The 20000-nt window shown below is 42.6% G+C and overlaps 1 protein-coding gene across 3 annotated transcripts in view; it reads left to right on the top strand.

The window, feature by feature from the left end:
• The window catches only part of GRM3 (glutamate metabotropic receptor 3), a 151592-nt gene that overhangs the window by 124629 nt on the left and 6963 nt on the right, over positions 1-20000 (top strand). For all 3 annotated transcript variants that reach the window (XM_053407387.1, XM_053407388.1, XM_053407385.1), the window contains exon 3: positions 478-1333. In XM_053407387.1, the coding sequence (XP_053263362.1) occupies positions 478-1333 (856 nt within the window). The remainder of the gene's footprint in view (positions 1-477; positions 1334-20000) is intronic.

Genomic DNA, 20000 nt, shown 5'->3' with positions numbered 1-20000 from the left:
AAATGATGCCTTATGAGGAACGGCTAAGGGAGCTGGGCATGTTTAGCCTGGAGAAGAGGAGGTTAAGGGGTGATATGATAGCCATGTTCAAATATATAAAAGGATGTCACATAGAGGAGGGAGAAAGGTTGTTTTCTGCTGCTCCAGAGAAGCGGACACGGAGCAATGGATCCAAGAAAGAAAGAAGATTCCACCTAAACATTAGGAAGAACTTCCTGACAGTAAGAGCTGTTTGACAGTGGAATTTGCTGCCAAGGAGTGTGGTGGAGTCTCCTTCTTTGGAGGTCTTTAAGCAGAGGCTTGACAACCATATGTCAGGAGTGCTCTGATGGTGTTTCCTGCTTGCCAGGGGGTTGGACTCGATGGCCCTTGGGGTCTCTTCCAACTCTATGATTCTATGATTCTATGATTCTATCTGCCCCCTGCTCGTGGTTGCAATGGGGTCATATGAGCTAATATATATCTTCTTCTTCCTAGGTTGCAAACTTGCTCAGGCTTTTCCAGATTCCTCAGATAAGCTACGCCTCGACCAGTGCCAAGCTGAGTGACAAGTCTCGCTATGACTACTTTGCACGGACGGTGCCACCTGACTTCTACCAAGCCAAAGCAATGGCTGAGATCCTACGGTTCTTTAACTGGACTTATGTGTCAACGGTCGCTTCTGAAGGAGACTATGGTGAAACAGGCATTGAAGCATTTGAGCAAGAGGCACGCCTCCGAAATATATGCATTGCCACCTCTGAGAAGGTTGGTCGCTCCAATATTCGGAAGTCCTATGACAGCGTTATCAGAGAGCTGCTCCAGAAACCCAATGCCAAGGTGGTCGTCCTCTTCATGCGCAGTGATGACTCCCGGGAGCTGATTGCTGCAGCCAACCGATTCAATGTTTCCTTCACATGGGTTGCCAGTGATGGGTGGGGAGCACAGGAAAGCGTTGTGAAGGGCAATGAGCATGTTGCCTATGGCGCAATAACTCTCGAGCTTGCTTCTCATCCAGTTAAAGAATTTGATCGATACTTCCAAAGCCTCACCCCTTACACTAACCATCGCAACCCCTGGTTCAAGGACTTTTGGGAGCAGAAATTTCAGTGCAGCCTCCAGAACAGGAAACCCCACAGAAAAACGTGTGACAAACATTTATCTATCAACAGTTCCAACTACGAACAAGAGTCTAAGATCATGTTTGTGGTGAATGCAGTATATGCAATGGCGCACGCCCTGCATAAAATGCAACGGACCATGTGTCCAAACACAACCAAACTCTGTGATGCCATGAAGCATTTGGATGGCAAGAAGCTCTACAAAGACTACCTGCTGAAAGTCAACTTTACAGGTAAAGCGATTAACAACACTCCTCTGATGAGGGCAGTACAAAAATGTTGCTGGAACGGGAAAGCATCTGACCCTGGTATTGTTGCTTGTAGTAAAGGAAGATGGGCGGAAGGGAAGCTGGGGATTTATCCTGCACTCAGATTTCGATCTGAATGGGATCAGATGTTCAGGAAAAGTGAAAACACTCCCCTCTTTTTTGGGGGGTAGGGGTTTTAGGGCCCTTGCCACGGTTCATTTCTGAGCCTGGTTTGGAAAAACATTGTCACCATCTCTGTTCTAGAGTAGTTTGTGGTTCAGTAAAAATAGCTTGTGTGGCAATAAATGGGAGTACCCCAGCGCAACCACCTTATGCCCTGAGCTTCTCTACATCACAGTCAGTTGCCAAATCCAAGGAGATGTCCATTTTTACCTGCAAGCATCCCAATACACATCCGGGGGTGGGTCATTAACCTTACAGGACATCTGTGATATTTTATTATGGAAATTGGTTGTGACAAAAAAAGTTGATATATTATTTCATGTTTTTTAACCGTTGATTGAATGAGGAGCCACTGTAGATGAGGCCCATTCTCATGTTGCCACCCTCTCATGGAGGAGGCACAAAGAACCACTGCGATTGCCCCCTGCTCTCCCCAGCTCCTCTTTTCCCAGGCACATCCTACGCCCCAACAGTGCAGCGAATGCGTCTGTTTGTTGTAGCTTGTTTTTACTATTCTGCCCACAAATACTGTAGCTAAGGTATTTCTGTCCAGTGTCTCACTAGGGAGCAATTTTTTGTCCTAGCAAATGAGAGCATGAATCATTCAACAAAACAGCCTGCATAATAAGGAGATTGAGGTGTTGGATTAACTAGCTTTGATAATTTATTATAGATCATTTTTGCCATTTGATTTGGACTTGCTAGGTAATCAATATTTCACAGCACAGGGCAGTCTTTAGGGCAGTCTGCAATGATGAGATCTATTGATCTGACATGTTGACAACATTTGACACTATCTGCAGCTTTGGCGACGAATTGGTTGTAGTTGTGACAGTGATCTAACCCTGTGCCTCCTTATCCGTACACAAGTTCCACTGATTTTGAAGACACACGTGCAGGAGTGAAAGTGCACAGGAAAGCAAGTTTGTATGTTACATCTCTATGCAATAACAATGATTAAAAGAGGCTCATTGGATTTTTCGCTGGCTATATAATAATAATCCAGTCTTATAAAATATATATCCCCGTAGGTCAGGCTTTTAAACATTTACGTACCAGCATTGTATACAACATCTCCAGACAACCAGGTACTAAAGTTTTACAAAACTTGGCTCTTCTTTTGGCCGCAAATAAATAGCAGAGGTCTGTGTATATGGATGGACTAGTAACTTTGGTAAACCTATTTTCATGGTTCATATTCATCCACTGACAGTCAATACATACGGCAAGCCTAACAGTTGCTAGGAACCATAAAAATAAGCCTTAATAACCCATGCCTAACTGCCTTTCATCCTAAAACCAAGAGATGATGTACACCTTTCACTGGCTGGCTGTTGTCCATTCATAAAGTCTTTGACCAGCAATATGTTTGAATGTAGACAAATTAGACAAATTCACAGAATCATAGAATTGTAGTACTTGACAGCTATTTGATGCCTGTCCACAAAAAATGCATGCCCAAACAATTGAAGATTGGTTACAAGGTAATGTCACCGCTGGAGAACAAAGAAGAAGCATGTTATGGATTTGTTCAGCCTTTTAGAATTGGACTGTGACAAGTGGGAGCCCTGAAGCAGACCCCAAGCCCCTCGCAGGAATGTACCTGGTTAGGTCTGAAACAACCTGAAACCAGCCAGCCTGAAACAAACCCTTGTTGGGGACTTACATGGGTGGGGGAGGTTTGAGGCTGGGTGGGGAGAATACACATTTTCCCTTTGTTTGCCCCTGAAACCTCCTCATATAATCAGGAGGAGTTTTTTAAAAACTCAAGATGTGTGTCTGTGAACCTTACCTCCAGGCATACCGTACTTACTGTAAACAGCTCAGGCAGGCCCAGCCCCACCTCCTGGGGCTCCTAGAGGCCTGGTTAGGCTGTTTAAGCAGCATTAGGAAAAGGAAAGAGGAAAATCTTGTCTGTCTAGTGAAATAGCAAGCAGGTCCTGACATCCCACCACAAACTAACTTGACCAAGAAGCGAGAACCCAGGATGGATGGGTATGTGGTCAGTGGTCGGCACAAACTGTGTTTCCCTCTGTACCAGTCATGCACTCCTTTTGGTGTCTTTTATTTTAATGATTGGCTTCAAAGCATTTCTCACCTGCCTGACGTCTGAAGCAACTGATGGATGATGCTTCATGTATGGCATAAGCAAATAGCTCTCCTGCACTTCCGTGGAGCAGTAAAGCAGATGCACTTGAGAACACCTTGCAGAAAGGTGCACCTCCCCACATGACCTGAGTGGCACAGCCCACACTGACAGAGGTGGGTAGGTGCAATGGGCCCCTGTAAACAGAGCACACTGACCTGCCCACTGCCAGTGGTTCAAGGAAAGTGTCATGCTAGGAATAGGGAGTTTGAAACTTAAAAGCTCATTCAGCCATGGGGCTCAGGGAAGGGCTTTGCTCCAGTAGCATTCTCTTTGCCCAGCCTACTTCACAGCATTTCTGGGAGGACAGAGGGGGGTACAACCATGCACACCATATCATCATCATCATCATCATCAACTAGGACTTGTCAGAGGCTTGACACGGCTAGAGCTAGTATCTGCAGAGCTGTGTGGGATGCTCTTCCCTCCTCGACCTGCTCAAGTGAAAGAGAGGAGCTGGGCTGGGGGAGAACAACCACAGAAGCAGCATGGATTGGGAAAGTAAAGCATTGCATCAATAGGAACTGCCAGGGAACTCTTTCTGGGTTACAATGACCCAGGGGTGAGCCGGGAAAGTGAACTCCTTACAAGAACAGCTCTTGAGGGATGAGTAAGCGAGAATGACATCAGGCCAGAAACACAAGAAAGTACTCAATGAGGATGAGTCTCAGCCGCCCTACACTAGACTCACTAAGATCTCTCTGAAGGAAAGAAGAGGTTTCAGGGCTTTGGGGGCCCTATGAGTTGGTGACTCTTATCTAGAGGGTGATTTCAGAACAAGATGTATGTATGTAATTCACTCCATTTTCTGTTACTGGGTGACAACCATACTTGAAATATCTCATTGTCAAGGTGTTCCAAGTGCCAAGCACTGTGCAAATACCTGAGAGTGTTTGGAATGGCATTGCTTAGTTGCAGCACACAAGGTGAACAGTGGTGTGGCACTGTAAGCTGCATTACATCATTTCCCCATCCACCAAACATTATTTCCAATGACTGAGTCACTTTCGCATTCTTCCCGTTTCTCCATTCTGTAGAAGAATCAGGTGAGAGAGGAAACAAAGCTGACACACAAACCTCTCAGGCGCAGAGAGCATGACTGAATATTTTAGAGCTGTGAAAGAGAACACCACCTTGCCATCTGTGTCGGAAGAGTGGAGTACAGATGGACAAGACTGGCAGGCAGAGGATTGTACGGCAATTATTCTTCCTCTGCTGTCTCACCTGTCAACATGCAACAGCTGAGTCTTCTGTTTCAAAAGCTTCTCTGTGAATCTTGATCTGGGGCTGTGAGGAAAGCTTGCAGAGGTTGCATCGAGTTCCCTGGCTAGTGCCATGCCTCATTTCTAAACAAAATACCCCCTTCCCACACAGAGAGACAAAAGAGAGAAAGAAAGAAAAAATCCGCTATCCTCCGACAGCTCGCAGATCTACCTGTCCTTTCTCATCCTGACTGCTTCACTGCAAACTGACATCTGCGTTTGTTTTCCTGACATTTCCATGGATTTCGGTGGAGCTGCTGGTTGTCTCTTGATTTATATAGCTAGATTTAAAAATAGCACCAAAGGCATTTGCAGTTATTTATCTTTGTAAATCAGTCAACAGAAGAGATTGTTAGCTTCGTCTGGGATGCTAAAATCCTCAGCTTCATTGAGACATATTTTTATTTAAAGCTGGTCACTGATCAATTAACTGATTAAAAGCAAAATGATGTTTAAACATTCTAGAAAATTCTACAAAGCTTTACTCCAGCTCCAGACAACTGTACAAACAAGTAATCATTTCAGTACCATATAACAATTTAAAATACAGCAGAAAACTAAAGTGACAAATTTCAGTGCAAATGGCCACCAGCCATGAAAAATGTCCCTACAATCATCATCATCACCGTCATCATTTCTATATCTTGATGGCCTTCATCCGGTAGTCACAGGGCAATATAAAAGAATGAATGAAGAAAGAAAATAAATACTGTGTGATCTTAAGACATACTAAAAAGCATGCTGTGGACTCAGTCATCTCACGTTCACAGTCATATACGTACTCACTGTTTCAATTTCTCAGCTTCTCCCCTAAGTCTGAGTGAATAATAGGTACCTTCCAATGGCAACGAGATGGTGATAATGAAAGGGTAGATCACAGTCCCACAACTGGCAAAGTGTGGTGGAAAATGCCCTACAGACACAAACATAGCACACCATTAGGTGCTACACTGCCAGGAGAAGGTGTGCTGTGGGCTAGGCATTTCTACTCATAAGCAGGGATAAGGGAGAAATTTGGCTTTCCAAAACTATCTGCGATCCTGAATTTACACTTCTCTACATTTTGTGATGCAGTTCTCCAACCAAAACATGTGTACAAAAATATGCATATCAGGGAAATGTGTGCATAAGAATCCACATATTAGTAATATGACATAGTAAAGTGCATTATATTAAGCAAAATTGTATCCCAAAATGTACATATTAGGCCAACTTGCATACAAAGTTTAGACGAATGCACACTAAAAGGCTGATGAACTTTTGAGAGGGTTAAAAAAAATCTGATGCAGAAATGTAGCAAAACTAAATTCACAGACCTGCCCATCCTTATTCATGAATAATCCCTTTAGAAACAAGGCTCAATGTGAGTAAAGTATCTCAGAAGGCAGTAAATACTGAGCTAAATTTACCTCCTGCAACTCTTTTTTAAAAAATCAAGAAATTATTTATTGTATATTTTTCTCCACTATCTCTCAGCCCTGCCCATTCTCCACTTACAAACAAACCTGTCTTGCCTTTTACTTGTGGGATTTGCTGGACTTCAAGAGGTGAAAAAACATGCCATGAGAGCCCATTTCCATGGTAACCACTTTATTCAGGTAAAAAAAAAGCAAACGAGCCATTGGCCTGCAGCAGGAATTTGTTCCCTGGCTTCTGAGCACATACACACACACACAAACTTGATGCCCCATTTGCACTAGTTCAGCCATTCAGTTGACTAAATGTGGAAAAAAACGAATTACTCAAGCTATTCAGTTCTATGCTAGATCTGTCCTGGGTCAAACCTGTGCACAAGAGTCACCATGCATCAGGGGCAGCCACAGCCTCTTACAAGGGTGTAAGAGAGAAGGCCAGCTGCACATGTCAACCTCGACTGGCCATTGAGCCGTCTTTCACCTCCACCTGCTCACGAGACCCACCTTTTAAGTTTCCCCCGCATATCAACATGTTTCTTTCCCTCTTTCTCTTTCTGGTGGGGTAGCTGGTTGGAACATAAAAACCTAAGAATAGCAAGCTGGATCGGGTCAATGGCCCATCTAGTCCAGTGTCTTGTTCTCACAGGGGCAGAACAGATGAGGAACTGCAAGCAGAACATGAGCACAAGAGCAACACTCTCCCCTCATGTGGCTCCCAGCAACTGTTACTCAGCAGCCCTCCAACATTTCTCCGAGGAAAATAGGGACGTCCTATTCCACTACCATCATCCTTTTATTATGTATACCCTGCTCATATGACTGGGTAGTCCCAGATACTCTGGGCAGCTTCCAATATATATAAAAACATAATAGAACATTAAACATTAAAAAGCTTCCCTATACCGAGCTGCCTTCAGATGTCTTCTTTTTAAAAAAATAATAATAATATTTATTACTTTTAAAGATTACAAAAAAGGAAAAGAAGACAAGAGAAAAAAACAAAAGAGAAAAAAAACAATACAATACAATATATAGACAATACAAAACACAACCTAAACACATTAAACTAAACACATTAAACTAAACTAAACAAAACCCTAACCCTAAATAAAACAAAACAAAAACAATTTAAAAACATACATCACACCTTTTCCATACTCTATCTTTCATTCCCTTGTTTCCTCGACATCCTCTCACCTCCCTTTTTGTATTCCACTTCTATTAATTGTTTCAGCAAATCCTTTCCATCTTTCTCTATTTTCTATCATATTATAAATATCTTAACATATTTTTGACCTTATTTTCCATTAAGACTAAAATACTTATATATGCTTAACTCCTTAAAACATTTCTGCTAAGGCCATAAAATTTCATTCCACCATTTTTCTATCACTCATTAATTTTACAGTATTTCTATATATAAACTTTAAATTTTCCAATCTTCTTCCACCATCTCCTCTCCCTGGTTTCGGATTCTGCCAGTCCTTTCTGTCAATTCCATATAGTCCATCAACCTGGAGATCTTATGTCCGAGGCTCTTAACTCTTTTCCAGGTCCCTTCTGCTGGTCTTCTTCATATTCTTTAATGCTAAAAAGCAGATCTCGGGAAGACTCCAACCTAACAATACTTTTATTCCTTCTGGACAGGTCAGCCAAATTTCCATAGTTGAAGCTAAGATCCATAAAGTGTTTCAGGACATGTTTCAAAATTCCTCCAAATCCAAAGGCCCCCAGAACTTCAATCTCCTCCAGACCCAAGTCCATGTCCCAGAAGTCAGTTAGTCCCTGCATAGAGGGATCTTTCCAACTTTCCTTCTTCAGTCCAAGCCGGGATCCGATCCTCAAAGTCTGACTTTTTCTAGATTCAATCATAAAAGGCCTCAACTTATAGTCCTAAATTTGCTTCTGTAAGAATGAGGATCCTGCTTGTATTACTTTAGGTTCAACAACAACAGCTTTCTCCTTCTCCTCCACAATTTCTCCTGCCAAAGTAGATTCCTGTACCAAGTCCTGGATTATTTCTGTATTGGTGCTCAGTTTTGGTCTCAAATTAATCACTTTTTGTCCCAAGTTGTCAATTTTAAAAGCCATGTCATCCGTCTTCTTATGAAGCTGTTCCAGCGAATAGCTTATCTTGCATAATACAGTCACTATGGCTTCTCCTGTCAACATTTTTAAATGGTCCAAGGTCAATCTCTGGTTCTCACAATTTCTTATCTTGCAGCTGGAGATTCCCCAGTTACACTCCTGTAACAGTTTCAAAAGCTCCCTCTAGAGGGAAACAGTCTCCACTTGTATCAATCCTTTCAAACACAACTCAAGCCATAAAGATAGTTTCAATTTTCAGTTACTTTTCCTCCTTTTTAAACGCAGAAGAGGACAATGGAACCAGTATCTTTCTCTTATAGCTAGCTGTCAAATACGTTCTGTTCGCAGTCAATGAACTCTCCCAAAACATCACTCTTTCTGGCAGCCCGTTTCCAGGTTCAGAGCAGTGGTAATTTGATTTTTCACTCTCTCCTGCAGGCTCGCTAGGTCCAAAATTTTCCCCCTCTTCTCCTGTTTCCAAGGGGGTTTTTGTAATTTTAACCGATGGAAATTTAATCCTTTGCCAAAGGCTTTCCAAGACTTTAGCTTGTAACGTCTTTGCTTCAATCTATTTACAAAAGAGGAAGGCGGACTTCCTGTTTCGGTGCCAAATTAAAATATTTAAAGATCCAATTTTCCGTTCTACTCACAGGTAGTTGTTTAAAGTCCAATTGTCCACAGGAAAAAGTCAGCGCTCTCCGGCAACAGCAATGCGGCTTCACACCGTGAAAGAAGCAGTCAATTCGAAGCACCACACCACTCACCCCACGTCGCTCCGGATCCCCAAAACAGGGTTTCCCCGCGGGTAGGGGAGGCGCAAAAGGTGCCAGCCGAATCCCAGGTTCACACGCTTCTCCCGCTTGTGATTTCAATGGGTCTCCGCCTTCGCCATGGCGGTCAGACCCTGCTTTCCACGGAGCAAGTTCCTCCCGATCGGAGGAGCTCCGCCATTGCCGGAGGCGCCAACCCAGATGTCTTCTAAAGGTTGCATAGTTACTTATCTCCTTGGCTCGGGGGTTGCATAACTCTATACCCTCCAACATTTCTCCAATGAAAATAGGGATGTCCTAAGGAAAATTGGGATATTCCCCTCCCTGAAATGAGTCTTGCAAGAAGCATTCCATTTTAGCTAATAGAATTGTTCGTGTGTGCTTGATTGTGGGGCTGCCCACAATAATTTCTCCAGTTTGCAAATGTGCCCACAGTCTGCTCTGAGAATATCGTCAGGCTCAGATGCCTCCTAAGGCAATACAGGAGCAGGACAATGTGGGGCATCTCTGATGGTCCCTGACACTCCCTCCTCCCTATCTGGATTTGGGCCTAAAAGACCAAGGAAAAGTGGGGGGGTGGAGGGGAAGTTGTAAGCAAGCACCATTTTTGACATTGCACAACCTCATTGTGGATCATGGCACAGGTCTGTTAAAGCTGCTGCCTTCGCTTTCACTTTCCTGGCTTTGTGGGGCATGAGCCAATGAGCTCTGACTCTGATCTTAAACCTGCTGGGTGTGTGTGTGTGTGTGTGTATATATATATATATATATATATATATATATATATATATATATATATATAAAATATATATACAGTGGTACCTCGGGTTAAGTACTTAATTCGTTCCAGAGGTCCGTTCTTAACCTGAAACTGTTCTTAACCTGAAGCACCACTTTAGCTAATGGGGCCTCCCACTGCCGCCGCTGCGCGATTTCTGTTCTCATCCTGAAGCAAAGTTCTTAACCCGAGGTAATATTTCTGGGTTAGCAGAGTCTGTAACTTGAAGCTTCTGTAACCTGAAGCATATGTAACCCGAGGTACCACTGTATAAAATATTAGGGCTGAGAATTAAATATATATATATAGTTTCAATCTGTTATTTACAAATACAGCCGCTTTCCATGTGTTTCTGGTAACTCCCTCAACATGTTTATTGTTTTTTTACATTTCAAGTCCTTTGTGTAAAAGCCCCAAGCTTTCCCCCCAGACTCAGGAACATTCCTGAGCCTGGACCTCGTGGGCAAACTCAGGGGCCACACAGCTCCCTGGAGCCTTAAAAAAAAAGGCCACCTGGACTTGTTGCGCAGCTTCCTGCAGACTGCTGTGTCCCAGGGAGATTGAGGCATATCTGTTTGACAAACAGTTCTCCACTGCTGAACACCATCACCTTAATTTTGTTTCCTTTAAAATATATATGTAAAATGAAGATAATCGCAAATCACAGGTTGGCTGCTCAATATGCACATTTCAACATGAAGATAGATCCTTCTGGAAAGCCTTCACACCCCTAATGCATCTGATTTCTAGATTTCATATTGATGACAAGCAGCTGAAATTCATGTGAATACTAGCAAAAAGGATCACGATACAACAGGAGGTGGGGGAGAAACTCACTAGCCCTATTCAGGTATTATAGAAATGTGGAAATTTCTCGCATATGAGGACCAGCATGTTAGCATTGCCTCCCCCTGCCTCTATCCTGTGCCCTTTGCCCTGTGCAAGTTGATGAGTGAATGTCTGAAATGGGAAGCCTGCTTCTGTTTGTGGAGGTGTGATGTAGAACTCTGGTTCTCCAGGGTTTCCAGGATCTACATCATATGAAGAGACTCCACAAGTGCAGGTGTTTCCATCCCTCTCCAATGGGGGTGTACTTATTACCTCAGTGGAGTTTTCTTTGGCCCCTGAATAGGGCAGCTGATCACAGTCCTTAGTATATAATGGGCCAGCTTATAGAACAATTAAGGAGAAGTTCACTAATTATAATTGATGGGAATGTGACTGGAAGCTTGAAGGTCTCTCAGAAGGTAAATGGAAACTATGGCACCATAGTACCTTTAAAAAAATGCATGTGGTTGAATTTTTTAAACATCCATCATTCCCAGTACTAGCCACTGTGAATGTGAGCACTCGGTGAATTTTTCCACCCATGAAATAAGCATGCATCTTAAATTCATTCTGCAGGATGGAAAACAAACTCTGCATCACAGATGAGTATTATTATTATCATTAAGTCTCCCATCGTGTTAGCAGCAGGGGAGTTAGGATCAGGGCCGGATGTTATGTCTACATGGTTTGCTGTTGAATAACTTTCCTTGGTGGGCAGCCAAATGAAGAAAAGTAAAGTATCATCTCAAGTCATTTTATAGCATTTCCTCTCTTTTCAGGTTGGGGGGGTCATATTTGTGTCATGCAATGCAGTGGGAATGAAGTCTCTAGACTCTAGATAATTCATTGGACTGGAAATGGCCTCTGGACTTCTAATTCAGATTTAGCTGTGCAACTCAGATTTAAGCAAAACTGAACTGAGACTAGTTCCAGAGGTGTGCGAAACCAGTTACCAAACCTTTATTCCAGCCTTCACCAACTTAGTGTCCCCCAGGTGTTTTGGGCTCCAGCTCCCTTCAACACCAGCCCTCATGGCCACTGGTGGCAATGTCCAATGTTGCTATCCAACAGCCGCTGTGGGCTCCAGGTTGGAGAACACGGCTTTACGGGCTTAAACTAGAACCAGTCACAGACTTATCAAGCCCAGTTTAACAGCTCCATTACACACACTTTTAGAAATATGGTACTTTCACCTAAACGCCTCTTTGAACTGTTTCCATGTGGACAGATACTTGTTTTTTTCAGATGAAATAATTAAAAAAATAAAAAATTGTCCAGGGGCACCTTAGAGACCAACTAAGTTTGTTCTGAGTATAAGCTTTCATGCTACTGGACAATTTTTTATTTTTTTATTTAATTTGACTGTGTCAGACCAACACGGCTACCTACCTGAATCTTGTTTTTTCAGATTCTTGAGTGACTAAAGCAGCATTTAATTCTTTATGGTTCTGTGAGGAATCAGAGAGGAACATAATGAGCTTGTCCTGTGCTCAGCCAGCTTCCATTCCTAAAAAGCATGCAGTACTAAAAAGAAGCAAAGACTGAGAGAGGCACTTAGAAGCAGCATATTTCAATGAGGGAACTTTGAAGTTCTTGGAACAGCAGGCCACCTCTTGATCTTCACTTCTGCTGCTTTGAATATTCATGTTTTCTACAAATTCACTTGAGGAGAGCTGATCAAAATACAAATTTCTACCTCTCAGAATGGGAATTTCTGGAACCCAGAGGATGGATGGGTCTGGAGCCAAACAAAGGACTTCCACAGAGCAGGAAAGACAAGGCTGCTGAAAGGATGAAGCACTTGCTCCTACCATTTCTCCATCCTAAATCCCCCTATAGACCTGGAGCAGGTTTGCTTTTGGTTTTAATGGCATCAGGGCCCTGTTAAAAGTTGATACGTAGCTTGCCTCGTATTACAAGATAGTTCTTGGATCAAGGAATCTACACATTTCGCAAAATGAATTCTGGTAGAATTCTGAACCATACACTTTCAAAGTGCTCTCTCACATTAAAAAAAAATCATTGCATGTAGAAAATTAGCAGATCAGAGCAAAATATTTACAGTAGCACTCTTGCCTGTGAGCTAGTTTGCCATATAAAGAGAGGTTTCCCTCTCACCCTTGGAGCCTGAAATAGTACAGACCACAAGCCAACTATGATGACAAACTACAGTGTGGGGTCCTTCCCTCCTTCCAGGGGCGTACCAAGGGGGGGTGCTATGGGAGGTGACAAAATGGTGGGTGGCACTTACTGCGGGGCCTGCAGTGTGCCCGAGTCATGCATCTCTCCTGGGAGTGATGCAGTGGCTTGAGTGCCCACAGCCTCCGCGCTGCCCCAAACGGGCTTGAGCACCCGTTGCCTCCCCCTCAGCTGTAGGGCGGCTGAGTGGGAGCAGGCAGGCAGACTCCAGAGGCCCCGTGGAGCGTCCTGCCTCAGCTTGCCCCGCCCCACAGGCAGCTGGCCCCAGGCACCCAATCGGCTTGCTCCTTCCTTCCTTCCTTCCTTCCTTCTGACCTGGAGCTTGTCATGTTGCCAGGGTGGCACAGGGAGTAAGGAGTTTCATGGCTCCCACAATGCTAGCATCACTTGAAAAGGGAGTCACAAGGAAGCAACACCAACAGAGGATCAAGCGATGCCATTTAACTGAACTGCAGCTCTATTTTTCACGGGTGTCTTTGATAGCTGAACAATTATTCCAACTTTCAATTCATTGATCTAAAAGCAAGAAATCTCGGTGAATCACAGCTCCTAAAGCACAGTCTTTGTGTGCCTTCCTTGCTGCCCACTTTATTATTGCAATTACAAGCATCATTATGTCATCTTTTTGCTTCACTTTTTGTTTTGTATTGAGTGGAAAGATGATGAGATGCTACAGATGAAAAGAGTATCTCACACAGCATTTTCTCTCCAGGGCACTTGGCCTAGGACTGAACCCCACTGTGCTCTCAGCTATATGTTGACAAATGCATATGGCTAAGAGAAAAAGAGACGAGGCAGAGAATTTTAATGAATTTTAGGCTAGTGTTACTAATGTCCTTTTCAGAAGAACTTTGCAGGCTTTTTTCCACCTTCAGTCTCTCCATGGGTCGGTTCTCCTGCCTTTAAGCAAAGATATTATTATACATCAACAGTCCTCTTCTGTTCCTGAACTGATTCAGTGGAGCAAAGTATTGGGAAGGGAAATAATGTGTCGCAGTGGTCCCTGACCTCTCTTCAAGGCCAGAAGGATTTGCAAATGGGAAGGAGGGTGTGCAACTTACATGCTCTAGACAGACGGTGTCGGTTGCATGATGTGTGCATCCCAAGCATCCCAAGATTGCCAGGTCTCAGAGGTTTACTTGCAGATTCAAGAGTTCAGCATCCCCCTCAGGGGCTCTGGGTGGCCTTGAAGAGGCCATATCAGTCATAACTGGTGGCCACTGATAGCCCTGTTCTCCATGAATTTGTATGATCTGCTTTTAATGCCATCCAAATTGAACTAATTGCCATCATTGAACTCTGCTCTGGGTGAAAAAGGGCTTCCTTTTATCTGTCCTGAACCTTCCAACAGTCACTTTCATCGGATAATTTTATGAGACAGGGAGAAAAACTGTTCTCCATCCACTTTCTCCATGCCAGGCCTCATGTTATAACCCTCTCTCTCTCTCTCTCTCTCTCTCTCTCTCTCTCTCTCCCTCTCTCTCTCTCTCTCTCTCTCTCTCTCTCTCTCATTAAATTTTATTGAGTACAAAAAAGAAAAAATATACAAGTAACCAACTACAAAAAGATAAAGAAAAGTACATATAACCTTCTCTCAGGTCACCTCTTGTTCACATTTTCTCTGAACTATAAAAGTCCCCAAACCTGCAAACTTTCCTTGTATCGATTATTGGCATTATTCAAAATCCAAACCAACCAGCTGGAGGAAAGTAGAAAATAGTTCCTTAGCTGAGCCAACAGTTGCCAAGAATTAAGGAATTAGGAATTGTGATCAGCATCAGAACCAAGCTCACTCACAACTCCTTTCACATAGAAATCTAGGCATTATTTTCTAGCAACCTAATTGGGAAGTGAGGCTTTTCGGTTGTTTCTGTTATTAGCCTTCTGCGAGTTCTTGTTGTTCTATTGCAAGTTTCCTGATCAACTTTCTGCCCCTCCCTGCATTAGCACACCCCATTTACATATTTATCTCTCAATGGATCTGAGGAAGAACTTGAGAACAGCAGCATCTAGACAGATGACCCTATCAAGTGGCAAAGTGATGCTGCTGTGAAATAGGAAATTATTCCTTCAGAGCTGGTCTCCCCTCCCCCACGAAGTTCTCAGGCTCACTAGGCAGACAAGCCGATATCTCTTACGTCCCTGGCCTCTACAACTCGGGCTGTGCATCTATATTAAATGCAATGACAGATCAGACTGTTTTGAAGAATAAGGTAGATCTCCCCACATCTTTTTATAATTAATATTTTTTTAAAAAGAGTTTCAGTGATAGAAAATAAAGTGATGAAAGAAAAAAAGTGCAAAAAATACATTAAGAAAGAGTATACCATAGTACGTTAAATGTAATCAGTTACATTTCCACACATTGTTATATAGATATATAAAAATATTATTGTTCTAATTCATCTATGATTATTAATAACCTACAATATTCTGAACAAACTCATTCCAAATGTCAATATATTTGTCCAGAAAAAGTTTATAAGCAATCCGTTCCTCTGCTGCGAATGCTGTCCTGTCGTCAATTCACTGTTTGTCTTTATTCTTCCAGTTCATCAGAATCAGCCTCTTGGCCACAGTTAGGGTGTGTAGAATCCATTTTTGTTGCCTCATTGTCAGCTTCCATACAATATATTCAGAATAATATATTCCTCTGAAATTTTTAACTTTTTCCCCACTGTCATATTTAGTGAGTATGGGGCACTGTAAAAACATATGTATCAAAGAGGCATTATCCTTATTACATCTCCAACAAAGAGCTACATTAGACAGTCTTTTTTAAATACAAGTCCAATAAATCCTAAATATTATTTTATGTTGTATAAGTCCATCAATATTTAAGATCCATCAATAGGATTGCTATAGAAGCTAAAACTTTTTCCCACTGCATAGGTAGTATTGGAAGATCCAGTTCTTTATTCCATTCATTTCTGAAAGTCTGCATGTCAGACTTTTTTATTGATAATAAATATTTATGGAAAGTGATCACTAGTTTTTTAGTTTCAAAAAATTTATTCCGTTGCTCCAATATCTCCGGTGTCATAGAATCATGGAATAGAATCATAGAATCATAGAGTTGGAAGAGACCACAAGGGCCATCGAGTCCAACCCCCTGCCAAGCAGGAAACACCATCAGAGCACTCCTGACATATGGTTGCCAAGCCTCTGCTTAAAGACCTCCAAAGAAGGAGACTCCACCACACTCCTTGGCAGCAAATTCCACTGTCAAACAGCTCTTACTGTCAGGAAGTTCTTCCTAATGTTTAGGTGGAATCTTCTTTCTTGTAGTTTGGATCCATTGCTCCGTGTCCGCTTCTCTGGAGCAGCAGAAAATAACCTTTCTCCCTCCTCTATGTGACATCCTTTTATATATTTGAACATGGCTATCATATCACCCCTTAACCTCCTCTTCTCCAGGCTAAACATGCCCAGCTCCCTTAGCCGTGTCTCAGAAGCTGTAAAAGCTACCAGGCCAAACATGACACTTAGAAGATGTTGTAGTTGCAGATATTGCAGATCTCCTCACATCTTGCTAAAATCACTTAGATGCCTCTGCCTGGATTCTGCACAGACTCAAGTCAAGAGGAAGTGGAACCTGGGAGCAATTCTTTAGACCATGTTGAGCCACAATTATAGCCACGTCACACATGTTCACACATACAACAAAGATGTTTAAATTGAAATGTGTGAATGCAACAAAAGTGTATATCAGATAAACAGCCATCAATGAATATAGGTGCCACTCTAGGGGACTGTGGGTGCTTGGGCACCCACAATAATATAATTATGGGGATCAGGCACCCACAAAGACAATGAGCAAAGCTGGCAGGCTGTAGTGCTGCCTCCAATAATAATAATAATAATAATAATAATAATAATAATAATAATAATAATAATAATAATAATTTATTATTCATACCCCGTCCATCTGGCTGAGTTTCCCCAACCACTCTGGGCGGCTTCCAATTGAGTGTTAAAAACAGTACAGCATTAAATATTAAAAACTTCCCTAAACAGGGCTGCCTTCAGATGTCTTTTAAAGATAAGATAGCTGCTTACCGAGAAGGCCCTCTGTCTGGTTCCCTGTAACCTCACTTCTCGCAATGAGGGAACCGCCAGAACATTGCAGAAGGCGGCTCTGTTTTAGAAGGGGACAGGAAAAACAGAACTTAAAGGGTGGGAGGTTACATTTCTTCTTTTTCCTCCCTCTCTCACCCTATTACATTTGTGGGAGACAGTTGCAATTTTGGCTACCGGAGATAAAGAAGCAAACTGCTCAGAGCAGACTAACTCTCCCAAATCCTTCCAAGGCAGCTTGCAGTAAAAAGTGCCCACTTCACCAAATCCAGCTCCAGTTCCCAATAGTGCAATTTCCTTTCCTTTTAGTTACACGGCATAGATGCAGCACTATTCTCTGGTGCCATCTGCAGGCTCCCTCACTGTCTAGCAAGGGCAGCATTTTGAGCACACCTGTTTTCATTCCTACGAGTAGGAGGAGGAAGAGGAGAAGTACAAGCTGACTTCTGTTTATCACTTGCTGCCCCTGGGGATTTCTTTACCTACATGGCATTACCTTCCTTAATTTGCTGGAAGCTACCCAGAGTGACTGGGGCAAATCCAGTCAGATGGGCAGTATATAAATTTATTATTATTATTATTATTATTATTATTATTATTATTATTATTAATTTGTTTCCTATAAGAAAAGCCCTTCTAAAACAGACCAAACACCCATTTAGTCCTGTATTCTATTTCCAGTCATGGCCTATGAGTCTTTTTTGTGTTTCTCCCAAACAACTGTTATACCATCTCTGAACATGATGTTTTCATTCAGTAATCGCTGCAGACAGCTGTTGATAGATCCATCCTTTAGGAAAATTTAAAAGCCATCTCTGCCATCTAAGCCAGATGTGAAGACCTCCGGGATGGGATGCCCAGTGTGGCCCTTGCCACTTCACCTGCCTTGCTTGGCTCCCTCTTTTACCCAGCTAGAATGTAGCCTTGGCCTCTGATCATGCCACTTGCTTGGCTGGACAGAAATATTTATTTATTGGTGGGTGTTTTTCTTTTTGTAAATCTAACAAAGAATAAAATACCATCAGGATTAAGGGGCTTTCTCAGGACAGTGGAGAGTGTGCTGTACCCTGTGGGTATAGCGCTGGTAGCAATGCTCTGTGCAAATTGGGCAGTCAAGGAGGGTCGGTGAGGGGGAGGAGTGAGAAACGTCCATGGTTTCACCTGATGAGTGTTGGGGTTTAGAGTAATGTCAAACCGTCTGCAATAACTACGCCTGACCTTATTTGGTGCTGCAGTCAAGCCACGTGCATGCAGGGGACAATTTAGGCATGATCTTTTGAGTTGAGGGGAGTGGGCCTGAGAAGTGGACACAGCCCCACACAAAAGACACCATATGTGAACCTGGAATTTGCACATGCCAATTTGTGTGACTCACTTCATTAATGGCTATCTTTTCCCTTTTTGGCAAGGATGAAAGAGTATGGCTCATACCTGATTCCATCCTTTGAGTGGTGTCAGCTGCACTTGCTCCCGAGTTGTGAGTCTTTTTCCCAGCACACAAAGGATGTTACTGTGAAGGTAAAAGTCTGAACCAGCCTCATTCCTGAACCAGACTATGGATTTTCCTTTGAGCACAGTCAGAAGTGCTCAATGAAGGCGGAGTACACAGTGAAGGCAGAGTGAAACAACACGTTTTGTCAGATCATCAAGTTCTGTGGGCTGAGCATTGCTAGCTGCTTTAACAAGGCTATAAATCAATCTTCACAGCAGAACTAGGTCCTACTATGAAGTATGGCTCTCTAAACACATTTGCAGGCCCACGTTCCATCCATTTCACAGAACTGTGCATCAGAGGAACTTTTTAAGGATCACACAGTGGTTTTCCAAAAGGCCCAGAGGTGGTGTGAGGCTGTGGGGGGGAGGGGGAATGGGCTTTTAATTTCCTTTGTAATTAGAATTTGATTGCTAGCATAAATTATCTTGCAATGCTTCCTTCCTTTTGTGCAAGTTATTTCCCACAGTGAATAACTTCAAATTAAATGACTCTTATCAACCCCAAGGCATCAGTGTTTAAAATCTCAGAGTAGGTTCCTTCAGTCTGGGAATTATAAATGAAACATAATTATGTTTCTTTAAAAAAAAATCTATGTTGAGTTTTGATTCCTTTTTCCCCATTTTAATTATATTGTCATAATTCCTCCCCCCGACACACCAAAAATAAAAAAGTAAATGAAAATTGGGATGGCAGCCAAAGGAAATGAGATACAAAATTAAGATTAACTTTTCTTCAGTTCAGATTGTTAGAGTTGCTGCAAATGGTACCCCTGACCTGACCCTGGTGCAGAGTAGAAATGAATTTGCTCTCCAAAGTTTCAAAGCTTTACTTGAAAATAGCTACATATAAACATTATAAAGATACACAGTTACAATTTATGCTTAAACAAGCAAGCAATGCAGTCCCATCTTCTTTTTTAGTCCTTAATGCAGTTCAGTAAACTTTCCAGAGAGAGATAATAAACTTGTTCATCATAACAGAACATCCCCTCCAACATTTCCTGCTGTCCTAAACCCTCAAACGGAAACATTCAACACCCAACCGTTCCTTAGCATGTTTACTATAGCTAAACTCCTAATGTAAACTTCTCTTTCTAGCTTTTCAAATACAATATATTCAAGCACAGCATTTTATGCACATTAAGCATATATCTTTAACAGAGCCTGGGGGTGCAGTGCCACAGAATTCCACCAGAGGGCTGGCGCCTCTCTCTGATTGGCTGCCAAGAGAGTTAGTCAGAAGGAGGTGGAGCCAGCACTTTGGGAGGGAGAATAAAAGGAGAGAGAAGCCGATAGTCTAACTAAGGGAAAGAGCAGGAGGTGGAGTTGCAGAGTTGGTTCTGGTCCGTGTGTGGAACATCCACTCTGAGGAGCTGAACATCCACAGCTAGAGAAAGGAGTCTCTGAGCTTA

This window comes from Podarcis raffonei, chromosome 10, assembly GCF_027172205.1.
Source record: "Podarcis raffonei isolate rPodRaf1 chromosome 10, rPodRaf1.pri, whole genome shotgun sequence".
NCBI lineage: Eukaryota > Metazoa > Chordata > Lepidosauria > Squamata > Lacertidae > Podarcis > Podarcis raffonei.
This window is presented reverse-complemented; position numbering and strand designations above follow the sequence as displayed.